General features: G+C 43.9%; 1 protein-coding gene and 1 long non-coding RNA gene across 6 annotated transcripts in view; one reads left to right on the forward strand and one right to left on the reverse strand.

The window, feature by feature from the left end:
* PCNT (pericentrin) overlaps positions 1–12,895 on the reverse strand; it is a 153,641-nt gene that overhangs the window by 79,482 nt on the left and 61,264 nt on the right. For all 5 annotated transcript variants that reach the window (XM_053282994.1, XM_053282993.1, XM_053282992.1 and 2 more), the window contains 5 exons: positions 11,291–11,757; positions 8,918–9,494; positions 6,992–7,213; positions 2,508–2,659; positions 1,711–1,943 (listed from right to left, as the gene is read on the reverse strand). In XM_053282994.1, the coding sequence (XP_053138969.1) occupies positions 1,711–1,943; positions 2,508–2,659; positions 6,992–7,213; positions 8,918–9,494; positions 11,291–11,757 (1,651 nt within the window). The remainder of the gene's footprint in view (positions 1–1,710; positions 1,944–2,507; positions 2,660–6,991; positions 7,214–8,917; positions 9,495–11,290; positions 11,758–12,895) is intronic.
* The window catches only part of LOC128339319 (uncharacterized), a 41,497-nt gene that overhangs the window by 20,509 nt on the left and 8,093 nt on the right, over positions 1–12,895 (forward strand). The window lies entirely within an intron of this gene.

The raw sequence follows: 12,895 nt of genomic DNA on the forward strand, positions 1-12,895 counted from the left end.
TTGTTAGGAGCCAAGTTGTATTGTGCTGAGTATACTTCTGCATCCGAGTATTCTGTCATTATGCTTGTTTGAAGTAATTCAGTATTTCATGGAATAAGAAAATATTTTAATGTTAAAACAATCATACAATAAGCACACACAAAAGTTGAAGGTTCCAGACTCGCTCCAGGGCTTATGCATTTTGGGACCCTCACAGAATTCTACAACTGCCACAAGGAAAGCTGGTTTCCTTCTTTGTTCCCAAACTTCTGAACGTTTTACCAAAAAAAAAAGATACAGGAGACCCTCATTTTCCATGGGTTCTCCTTTCGCTGGTTCACCTATTTGCGGGTCCCCTGTCTGCATACCAATTAAGTTATAGCGGGGGTTGTTCCACTTATTTGCAGTCTGCTACCACACACAATATATGCATTTCCAGTCACTTGTGCCCCCTTTAAGCCTCCTGGCATGCCAGCTGAGAAGCAGGGAGAGTGGCCATTAGATGAGGGGCTCGCGTGATCAGGTGCCTTCCTCGACGCTTCTTTAAGCCAGGCTAGAGAGGTGGAGAGGAAGGCTCTCGGCCACTTGCACCACTTCTTAAAGCCTCCCGATTTGCACAGGCAGACTTTAAGAAATGGGCTCCTCTCTAAGCCTTCTGGGGCTTAGAGAGGCAGTGAGGAAGGCACCCAGGCACTCACGCTGCTTCTACAAGCCTTCCTGCTTGCTCTGGGAGACTTTAAGAAGCAGTGTGAGTGCCTGGGTGCCTCTCACTGCTTCTCTAAGACCCAGAAGGCTTAGAGAGGCAGCATGGAAGGCTCTCGGCCACTCACCTCCCCTGTGCGTCAGCTGGGCAGTAGGGAGAGTGGCCATTTAAATGGCCCCTCTCCCTGCTTCACATCTGGCATGCAGGGAGGCATAAAGTGGCATGAGTGACTGGGGCACTCTCCAAGTGTCTCATTCTCTTGCAGCACCTGAGTGCTGAATCTAACCCAATTGGGGGGGGGGGGCTTAGGTCAAGCACTCAAATACTGCAGATTCATCGTTTGTGGGAGTTTCCCAAACTGGAAACGCCGCAAAAAAGGAAGGTCTCCTATATTTTGCATTACAGATACCTTCAAACACCTTTGGGATGTTCCCTTTGGGGTTTCTGTGACAAATATGTGACCCTTGATGTTTTTGTTGTCACATCTGGAATGAACTTTATCTACTATAATTAACCTTTTAAGATTTTGGTGTTCTGTGGCCTGTCTTTCTATCCTCCATTGCTACATATAAAAGCCTACAAAACTCAATATTTGGTAATGAATTATACTAAGCTTGTACAAATATGTATTCAAATAACTGTGCAAATTCCTACATTACTAGTTCTTCTCTACCTATGCTGAAGAAAGAACAAGGGAGGGGATGCATGAGCTCAGGGTCTTTTCTCAGCCTCATTCTGGGTAAAATCCAAGAGTGAAAATCATCTCTGAAGAGGTTCTAGGATAGACTTTAATATATTTATGGAAAAGAGGAACATATATGGTAGGGACTTGGAACATTATCCAGTCAGAATTAAGCACTTTCAATAACAGAGAATCAAAAGTATACTGAAATCCTTGGGACTTGCTCAGCACTGGCTAGTTTGCACTCTTCATCTGAAGTGCAGAGAAGGCATGGAGGCACCACCACAGTACAGAACTCCATAGCAAGATCCTGACATTGCTTTTGTTCTTCTCTGCACCAAATTACCTTGGCCAGATTTATCACTTTTCTTTCTCTCCCCTTTCTCCACAACTTTATGTTTTTGTTCTGCTATTGTTTCTCCCACTATACTGCAACTCTCCTCTGAATCTCCAGATGCCAGATTGTCATCAACACAAAGACCAATCTTCTTGCAGATAAGGTCTTCCATATCTTTCATAGCCTTCACCATTTTTAGAAGCAATTTCAGAGCTTGCTGATAACATTCTTGCAGCTTTTTCCTAAAATAAAATATAATCAGATGAATGTCAGAATACATGTGCATCAAAAAAGATTCCAGATACAGGTATCATCATAAAATGCAATGCTCATTTACTGATTTTCACCACACAGCCAAATGACACACAGAATTTGAGTTTGTTTGCATTATAAAAACATAAAGAAAGAAGGTTTTATAATTGTTAAGAAGACTGGTAATCTCTCTGAAATAATGGTAAAGGGATATACTTGAGATTATTTACATTATAAACACCTTCTTATAAGGAATAGCAGCTTGAATGAAGGCTGAGTATACCTAATCATCCAGCAGTAGCTTAATCCTACAGTAACCAGAAGAGCAATTCACTTCACCAGTGCTGTTTTCATCCCCAAGATTAAAACTATAGCATAAGACTCCATCACTTCAGTGGGCAGACACAGTCATGGTTAAGATGACAACAGAGTCTGGAAGAAGACTCACAGAGACTACCATTACATGATTGAAAAGTATTCACAATTTTGGCACATTTCCACACTTTAAATCAATATGTAAAAAATGTACTCTAGGCATCTTCAAGTGTACTAACCCTTCATTCCTAGAAAGCTCGATATCAGATCTCAACAAGGCTATCAAAGTTCCTCCTTCCTGATTCTCTCGGTCCCGTTGTTGTAGAACGTTTTTCAGTTCAGCATCAGTGTCTTCTATTACTTTGTTTAAAGATATGATTTTTTCTTGCAGCTGTGGAAAATTCAACAGTGAGCTAAAGATAAAACACAACTTTTTGATATAACAGTGTGCAGAATTTTGCTCAGCAAATTGTTTTCTAAATATATTAAACACTTTGCAGGGTCTAATCTAAATTCCTTAGGGTCATCTTTTCAACCCCCTGCTGTGTGTCAAATGCTAAGTTGTGTTTGGAAGTGGGCTTGTCAAGCTTGGAGTCCTGTGCCTGGACTTGTATCTTCAACTTTTGGTTGAAATTGATTTATTCCCCTTCGGGCCTAGCTCCCCTAATTTTTAAGGATGAACACCCCTCCGATTGGATGCATCTAATCACTGAAAAGCTAAAATCATATAGGCTGTTAATATAGGCTGCTACCGGAGCTAATTGGTCTAGCCTGCAGCTACCCCTGCCCCCATTATTTGGGAAGAGGGTCCAGATTCCTGGGTTCACCCGAGAGGAAATGCAACCCGAGCTCTGCTGAGTCAAAGGCTCCCGTCAGCCCCCACTGCTCTTCTGGGATGCTCCCGCCAGGACAAAGTGCTGTCAGCAAAAAAATAGCCTGCAAAGTCCAACATCCCACGGCAGGTCATGAGAGCTCCCTGAGCTCCCCTCCCACTCAGACCCCTCTGAACAAAGCCAGGACACCTGGTTCCTCCTTTAGACACTGCCAGAACTCCTGATGTAAGACTGCTGGCTGCCACAGGCCCAAATCTGTCTGGAGTGCTCCCCGATAGCTTGCAGGAACTTCAGGGTAAATCCGGCCAATCTGAGAATGCACACCCTCCTTTCCAGAGGAGAAGCGAGCTAAAAGCCCCGTCTGGAAATGCTCCTGGAGACCCAGGTGTAGACAGAGGCTACTCCTTGAGGACCAACCACCCCTGTTTTTGGGGGGGTAGGGGAGAGGAAAGACACTTTTTACAGGGTGGGGGAAGACAATAGCATGCTTTGGGAACTAAAATATAGGTGATTAGGTTTTGAAGGGGAGTTCAGCAAAATGAGGGGTGAGGGATCTGGACCCCTGATCATTTTGTGGTTCTGTCGAAGCAAATGGGCCAACCGCTCTTTCAATAAAATGTTGAAAATGTTTTGTTTCCAGCTCGAAATAAAACACAACATCCATTTTGTACTACTACCCTATTACCCAATGATTGGGAATATTTCTGCCGCTCCACAAACTGGTTCGTTAGAACTGAACTGGCAGGGCAGTTCAGTTAATGCAGATGAACTGGGTCAGTCCAGCTCGGGGGGGGGGGGGAGATCCCTAGCAACTGATGAAAACTGGAAAGGAGTGGCAGGGGGTGAGCAGGAGGTCACCTTACCCATAGCAGCTCCACTGCTGCTGCGGCGGGCCATACTGCGTACAGTTCTGGTCATCATATCTTAAGGAGGACATTATAGAACTGGAAAAGGTGCAGAAGAGGGCAACCAAGTTTATTGGGGGCCTGGATGACCTTCCTCATGAGGCAAGGCTACAGCATCTGGGGCTTTTTCGTTTGGAAAAGAAATGACTATGGGGAGACATGATAGAGGTGTAAAAAATTATGCATGGAGCACAGAGAGTGGAAAGAGAGATATTATTCTCCCTCCCACACAACACTACAAGGGGACATCCCATGAAACTGGCCAGGAAATTTAGAACCAACAAAAGGAAGTACTTTTTCATACAGCACATAATTGATCTATGTGTCAGGATTTCCTACCCTACTCCATGAGACAGGGTTGCATACCCAGTCAAAGAGCAGTGTGCCAGGAGAAGCACAGGGTTTCAGTCACCAGGACAACCCCAGTAATTACCTTTCAGAAGTCAGGAAGGGCTCAGAGAGGCAGGCAACAGCTGCTGGGGAATGGACGGGGACTGCCCAAGAGGCAGCAGAATGGTGGAGAGGGAATAGCGATGATACCAGCTCCACAGCTGCCAATGGGTGTAGAAAGGCTCATGAAGGGGGTTGGAGTTGGAGAACAAGTCCTCTTTGGAGGCCAGGGATTGGCTGGCCCATCCACTTCCCTGGCCAGGGAAGGAGTAAGCTGGAATGGGGGAGGAGTGTCCTAAATGTAGGGCTTTATTTAAGACAGGGGCTGCCAAAGATGAGAGGATCAGCAGAGATGGGGTCTTTTGGTCTGGTAGACTCCCGGAGAGGAGCTCAGGCTTTTTGCTCCCGCTGATAGGTGAAGGAGTGGACTGAATATACTTCCCTCCTCTCCCAACTCTGTGGCAATGCCCACGCCTATAATTTAGTGCGAGAGGGTAGAAAGTTTATTTAGAGAATTCCTCCTCCCTAGACATGGACACTATGGAATTATCTGCCATGGGATGTGGTGGCGGCCACTAGCATGGATGGCTTTTAAAAGAGCCTGGACAAATTCATGGAGGACAGTTCTATCAATGGCTACTATTTGGGTGCTGTAGGCCACCTCCAGCCTCAGAGGCAAGATGCCTCTAAATAACAATTACAGTGGAGCAACAACAAGAAAGAGGGCATGACCTCATCTCTTGCCTGTGGGTTTGTCATAGGCATCTGGTAGGTCACTGTGGGAAACAGGATGCTGGACTAGATAGGCCTTGGGCCTGACCCAACAGGGGTGTTCTTATGTTAACTGGTCCCAAACTTGGAGGCCTGCAGATATGTTCTAGAGGCTTGAAGATATGTTCACCCTAGGACAACATGAAAGACCCCAGGACTTTCACTCCTGGCCTGGGAATCAAATATCCAAATCCTTTGAAATGTAGGCCCAACTATTTACATCACACAACTGCCTCCCCAATTGGCCCTATACTAGGCATACATGTGTCCATGGGTTACTTCCTGGGTCAGGACTGTGATGCCAGCAACCTCAGAATTCAAAGGAAACTGGCTATAAAATAGAATCAGATCAAACAGAGCACAAATCTGGATGATGTAACCATTTGATCAAATTTATAAATATACTGCCTTTCATAAAATCTCAAGGTGGTTTCCACTAGAAATGGATGATAAAACACAGTAAAAATATCAAAAGAATAATATCAACAAGTAAATACATGCAGCAATAAAACCATTAAAAACAGCCCAGAAAACAGCACCCCCTGCATGGCAAAGGCTTGACTCAATAGCCAGGTCTTCAGTTGCCTTTTAAGGCAGCAAGGGAGGCAGAGGAGCGGATGCCCACTGGGAAGGCATTCCAAAGCTTGGGGGCCATGAATGAAAAGACCCTGTCCTACATGCATGACAGTCAAGCCTCTCTCAGTGTCAGCATACAGAGCAGAGGCCATGCGGATTATCTTGAGAAGCAGGCACAAACCTTCGAGAGCACACAGTCCTTTAGGGAACCAGGGACCAAACTATTAATCTGTATCTTGGCTGTGGTTAGAGTGCTGGACTAGGACTAGGGGAGAACAGATTTCAAATCCCCCTTCAGCCATGATACTTGCTAGGTGACTCTGGGCCAGTCACTTCTCTCTCAGCCTAACCTACTTCACAGGGTTATTGTGAGGAGAAACCTAACTATATACTCCGCTCTGGGCTCCTTAGAGGAAGAGTGGGATGTAAATGTAAAAATAAATTTTAAAAAATTAAAAATCATTGTAAGACAATGATATACGATTATCAAGAGGCTGGGATCAGGCTTCCTATACAGAGAGTAAGGGCCAGGTTGGTTTTCCATCTCTAAGGCAGGGTTACCATCTCTGCAACATACCTAAGTTTGGAAATTCATTATAAAATAATATGTTTAGGCAGAACTGCACTGTTCTAATATTTTCCTTTATAAACGACAATGCCCTTATGAGTTTTCTAAAAGAAGCTTTTTGATTTTTGCTTTGTATATTTCTAAACAAGAGCTCAGTTCGTTCCATCTTGCGATACTCTGGGATTGCCTGTCCAAGTATCCGCTACCAGTAAAGCATAAGTATTATTTTAGAAGTGAATAAAGTGCCCAGTTGACTTGCTTAGTAATTAATGCTGGTGTAACTCTCAAATACTACCAGGCTCCAGGGAATTAATTCTGGCAGCTGGTGACAAAAATGGACTTATTTGACTGACATTGTGTGAAATGTCATTCTGTACTTATTTTGTCCCCATGACGAGGTACTCACGCAACGGCAGTCAAACAGAAACTGAAAGAGACACACCCCAACTGCCACTGATAAGAGCAGCACGGCCTCGTGCATGGCAGTAAGGGGCGGAGCGAGGAGCTAGCTAATCGGTCCGTGAGGTCACTGCGCAGGCGCAGAACCCAATGTTATGAATGCAACAGATCACTATCCAGATCAGGTAGTTTCAAATGAAGGAAATATGCAAAACAAACATAAAAAGGTAAACAGATGTTTACTTTTCTTAGAAGCCCATGCAGATTTGAGAAATTCTTACCTGCTGTTTGTCTGAGTTCAGTTGCTCAATTGTTTTCTGAAGCAGCTGGCAATTTTCTTTTTCTTTTTGAACTTCCGCAACATGGAGATTTTGAAGTTCCTGCACTGCTTTTTTATGCTGTTCCTCTATATGGAGGATTTCTCCTTGCAACACATCCAGGGATCTATGATAGTCACTCTCCAATAAACAGCGTTGTTTTTCCAGTGCTATTGTCAAATCTTCCTACAAAGATTCAAAAAGTCAAAAAATAAAATAAAATCTCAATCTCAAAATTACAGGCAGATCATTTTTCCAATCAAAGTAGCATAAGCAGATATTTGCACCCAGATTCTTACTGAATGTTCAATAGAAGTCATGGGAAAATATTCACATTAAAGCATTAAAATGTCAGAATGCCATGGGAGCAAAGGTAGACCATGCTAAAATGTGCCTGTGGAACAAAGAACATATTCTGTGAAATTCCTAAAAGGCTCAAACACAAGCAAACTGGCCACTGGGAAATAATAAAAAAAATTACAGAATAGGACTTCAAATTCATTCTCCAAATATGGCAACCAAAACTTGAAATTGACGCAAATGCTGCTTCTAAGTTTTGCAAGAAAAATGTTGCAGATCTTTGGCATGCATATAACCCATCTTCTGTTGTGTCCATTACTAAGGTTTCTTCAGAGCAGGGGGAGAAGGGGAGATTTTCTATGTCTTTATTTGATATAGCTTTTGAAGCAATATAGTACTTTGTTGATTGTCTTAAAATAACACAAGAATTTTATTCCTTTAAGACTTACAGCCGGCTGATGGTCAACCTCAAATTCCTACTCCCATTTGCTAATTTCCACATTAATGCACATAAACCACCAAAGTTTATATCGATATAATGTCCAACAATCAGACTAATGACATATGTATGAAAGAACATATCACACACACAATGGGTGAGGGGTGATTTTCACTGATCCTTTCCTTCCCTCTACAGTCCTCAGTGCCTCCTGAAAATATATCCCCGAGGGTTGTGGAACACCTTAGGGACAAATTTTCATGAGGCTCAGACGGCTGCAGAGGGAAGGGAGGACTGGTGAAAATCATCCCTCTGCTGCATGCATGAAACATTATTCATTCTTCCATATATGCATTAATCTGAATGTTGGCCTTTAGTCTGTCCCGGGTGGTATGGTCACCCGGCCAAACATGATGATGCTTTATTTGTGCTGGCGGAGAAGAGGGGGGCAGCTCCAAAGGCCTTTAGGTCAAGGCTCCAAGATTACCTAGGTGCACCTCTGCTTACAAGGGGAGAAGCAATGAGCAGCCTGCAGCACCTTCCTACCAGCGAACCCATTGTTTGGCCGTGATGTCTGAACCAGCCTGTATCACAATACAGAGAGCCCTTTTTCATGACTGGAGAAAGGGCTCCAGAGGAGCGAGGAAAGGATGTCTTGAAACGCTTACCTCCTCCCACTCTCCATTGCGATCCCTGGATATAGCTTTCCCTGGGCGGATCGCTCACCCAGATAATGGTCGGCTCCTGCCGGCAGCAGGGGGTTTCTGGGGCCAGGAGGCCTGCAGAACTTCCATAATGCACTGCATGAGTCCATAACGCACTGACACCCTTAGGGAGGGTACTCGTGTGCTGGTGCCGCATGGAGCTGCGCAGCACTGACACACGATCCATTAGACCTGGTTTTGGGCACGCTTGTGAAACCCGAAACCCCAGCTAACAGCAAGGACACCTAACAGGGTTTGCCACTGTGCTGACGCTGCTCCCAGCAGTTCACACGAGCAGGTAAATTGGGCTGGGCTTTCTTAGCCCTGTTTCACTTGCGCGTGTGAATAGCACCAGTTAATGAAGAAGATGCACAACATCACTCTCAAACAAGCTTCTAACTAACTAAAATTCAAATCCAAGGGCAGTCATTTACTCTCCCCACTCACCTTATGAACTTCCTCCAGTTCTGCTGCCATTATTTTAAGTTTTTCTATGTGAACAGTAGCCAGCTCTATTTTCAGAGAGTCTTGGCAAGTTTGCAGTTCTTCGGCATGTTTAAATTTCACTCTATCAAGTTCTTGAGCCAAAAGCAGTTGATTTGCATTATCCTTTTGAAGTAGCTGTTCTCTCAGATTTATTTGCAAATCCTGAAGAGCTTGCCTGTGCTCATCTTGCAGGAGCTGAATTTCAGATACATATGTAGACTCCAGTGTATCCAAATTTGTTAAATGCTTTGTCTCCAACTCTGCAATTTGTGCCTGATGATTTCTCTGCATATCAGCCACATGAGTTTTTAGTTCAGTCTGCTGTTTCCTTTCTAATGTGGATTTCAGGGCCTCTGTTTCAGCTTGGTGCTTTGCCTGTAGATCAGTTGTGAAGGACAACATTTGTTCTTCATGATTATGTTGCAGATCTTCCATCTGGAGCTGAAGCTCAGCAACATGCTTTTCCTTCAGTTCCTGAAGGGCCATTTCATGTCCTGTTATAAGTTTTGTAGTCATAACTTTACCCTCTTCCACAAATCTAGTTATTTCCAAGGGAGTAAAAAAAGGAAAACACTATCAAAATCATCAAAATTCAAAGAACATATATAGCATAAAACAACTTGTCTAAATTAAGCAAACTTTGTGTGTGTGTTCCTTTTAGGATATTTTTGTGCATTGTGCTAAAAGTGCTATTTGCATTTTTTAAAGTTGTAGTGGGACTATAAAGCCTGCATTGGCTAGGAAGCTCATTAGGTTTTAAGGACAGCATGGAGAACTGTGGGACCCCTCCCTAATTGGCCCCGTTTCCTCCTCAGATAAGTTTTCCAAAGGATACTGATCGACTTCTTTATTTGGAAAACACACACTTTCAGGCAAAATGACACATCTCAATCTCTAAAGCAAGATTTTATAAAGCAGTCTTGCTAAAATTTGCTCTTATATGGATGATGTCATCTACTTCAGCTAAAGCTCCAGAGGGGGCAGCGGGCGGGAGGCTGATTTAGGAATAGTCAATGGTTTTCCATTCCCTCATTCTCAAGCCAACATACAGAGTCAAAGTGTGTGCATGTGTGTGCGCCTTCTGAAGCTAAAAATCCAATTAACCAGCGTGCACCTTCCTGCTTTCCCCACTGTCTGGTATGCATCCTGGTCTTTCAATTCCTCTTCAACTGATAAGCCAGTCTTGCCATGCTATTCTATCACATACAATTTTACAATGGCCATGGATGTGAACCTTATTAAAGGTTCAATAAGTTAAACAGCTATCCATGGCAAGGAGAGCTGGTCTTGTGGTAGCAAGCATGACTTGTTCTCTTAGCTAAGCAGGGTCTGCCCTGGTTGCATATGAATGGGAGACTTGATGTGTGAGCACTGCAAGATATTCCCCTTAAGGGATGGAGCCACTCTGGGATCCAAGGATCCCAGAAGGATCCAAGTTCCCTCCCTGGCAGCATCTCCAAGATAGGACTGAGAGAGACTCCTGCCTGAAACCTTCAAGAAGCCACTGTGTAGACAATACTGAGCTAGATAGACATATGGTCTGACTCAGTATATGGCAGCTTCTTATGTTCCTATGTTGTTCCTATGGCAAAAAGAATGGGAGCATCCACTGTACTGCAAATGCACCATCTTGGTAGGCTTACACACATACAGGCAAAATTTAGGTAACAGATTTAAGGTTTAGTACTCACAGTAAACCGGTTAAAAACTGACCACCCCTTAAACGGCACCACAATTCAGAACCTAACAAAAGGTCGTCAGCTTGCTTCTTCACAGACTTTGAACAATCATGAGAGAGAAAAATTCTACTTTGCAATATCTGATAAAGATATATAGAGAATGGCAGATAGCTTGTGTAGTCAAGGGCTAAGAAAAATGGGGTGGGAAGAATACAGCATGTATACATAATTGGCAAACTTTTTCTGCTATACAAAATGACTATGAATAGCCTTGAACCTTCAGGAGAGGGCAGACTGCACAGCTAAATAAAGAAAAAATACATAGACTGGTGACTTGACACTGGATCATCTTGAACATCACCAAATAACTACACAAAAGATACAGCCTGGCAAGGCAAGACCAAGACTGACTTGTGGTCATGTTTATCAGATAGGCTGCAATCCCCCCCCCAAAAAAAGACACCCTCCGATATATCACATGCTTTTGTACATGCACCTACTTCTCCCTCCCATAACTGCTGAATTGTGGACTTCCATTCCTAAAGTTCTCTAAAGACTTGGAAACTTTTTGTTGAGAGGAGCAAGCTACAGCCAAATGAGCAACTTTCAAAAGCCCTCACCTTCTAAACTTTGGCCCTAGTACATAGTTACAAACCTGCTTTGTGCATCCTCAAGTTTAGCTCGATATTCTTCTTCTAACATGTGTTTAGCTTCTTCTAATTCTTTGGCCACAAGGGCCTTTATGGAAGTCAGTTCATTGTTGCCTTGAGCCAAAGACTTCTGTGCATTTAGTAAGCTGTCCTCCAGCTGCCGGACACTGTTCTGCTGCTCCTTTAGAGACTTCTCCAGTTCCACAATTCTAGCAGCCTGCTGCTCGTGAAGTAAAGTCATTTCAGCTTCACGACGTTCAAATTGCTTTTGCAAGCTTTGCTTCTCATATTCTGCCTTGTTTTCAAGCTCTTCATACACCAGCGATAATTTCTCTTCAGTTTTCATTTTCAGGTCCTCCCGTTCCAGTTTCCATTCTTCAGCCTTTGCTTTATGAATCTGTTCCATTTCCTGGACCACTTCTCTGGTTCTTCTCAAATCATTCGCATGTTCTTCAGTGAGCTTACATTTAATCTGCAAATATTGGCAGAAGTGCTAGATTATCCATGGAAATGTACAGTAAAACTCTCAGTGAACAAATGTTCAAAGGCAGAGTATGAATCTTCAATCTGAAAAATACCACTCCCCTCTCTCTATGTGTGTGTGTGGGTGGGGGGTTAGGGGTGGGAGAGAGAGAAACAGACAGACAAAGGGGAACACACTGACTTTTAGGCTGTTACATAATATTAAGCAATGGAAATACACATTTACCCTTAATACTAGTATTAGCATTAATACTTCCATACCAGTTCTAATTACTATTCAACCGAGGGTTCTCAAACTTGGGTCCCCAGGCGTTCTTGGATTACAACTGCCATCATCCCCAGCCTTTGGTGGTTGTGTCAGGGGAGGACAAGAGTTGTAGCCAACAAGAACTGGGGACCCAGATTTGAAAACCTTTGTATTAAACTGTTAATACCAATACTATTAATACTACTATAGCTGCAGCCACCACAGAGAAAAGGAAAAAATAAAACAGGTAATCTAAGGGTGAGCAGGAAGAGGCATGATCTGCAAAGGCTCCATAATAAGTAAGGTGGCAGCAAGACAAAACAGTGAGAAGGCAACAAAACAATGAGAAGGAAATATCAAGATTTAGAGATAAAAACAGATCGTTATACTAATAAGGCAAGCAAACTGTTCAGACAGAAGAGTACCTCCATAGAAGTATCGGCGGGGTGTGTCTGGCATGGAAAGAAGAAGCAGCCACTAGGATTATGCAAGTCAGTAAATGTCAGAATTTCACTTCGGAATTCTCAGCCCCCACCACAAGGAGGCAGCCTCACACAGGGCAACTGCCTCAGGTAGAAGGGTGATGGGGGTGGCCCTTTAAAAGCCACCCGGCACTGATGCAGGGAAGGCTGGGTGGCTGCAGTGATCTTTGAGAGTGTTCGGGGCGGGGGAGGGGGCAGGCTGGGAGTGACAAAAGGGAAGCTGGGCACCGCAGGGATGCCTGGGGGATGTAGTTCCCAAGAAGCTCAGGAGGAACTACATTACCCAGGCATCCCTGCAGTTCCCAGCCACCCCCTTGTCACTCAACCCTGCCCCCCCCCCCCCCGCAAACGCTTCTAAGGATTGCTGTAGTCGCTCAGCTTTGCCTGCACCAGTGTTG

The sequence above is a fragment of the Hemicordylus capensis genome, chromosome 1, assembly GCF_027244095.1.
Source record: "Hemicordylus capensis ecotype Gifberg chromosome 1, rHemCap1.1.pri, whole genome shotgun sequence".
NCBI classification, from domain to species: domain Eukaryota; kingdom Metazoa; phylum Chordata; class Lepidosauria; order Squamata; family Cordylidae; genus Hemicordylus; species Hemicordylus capensis.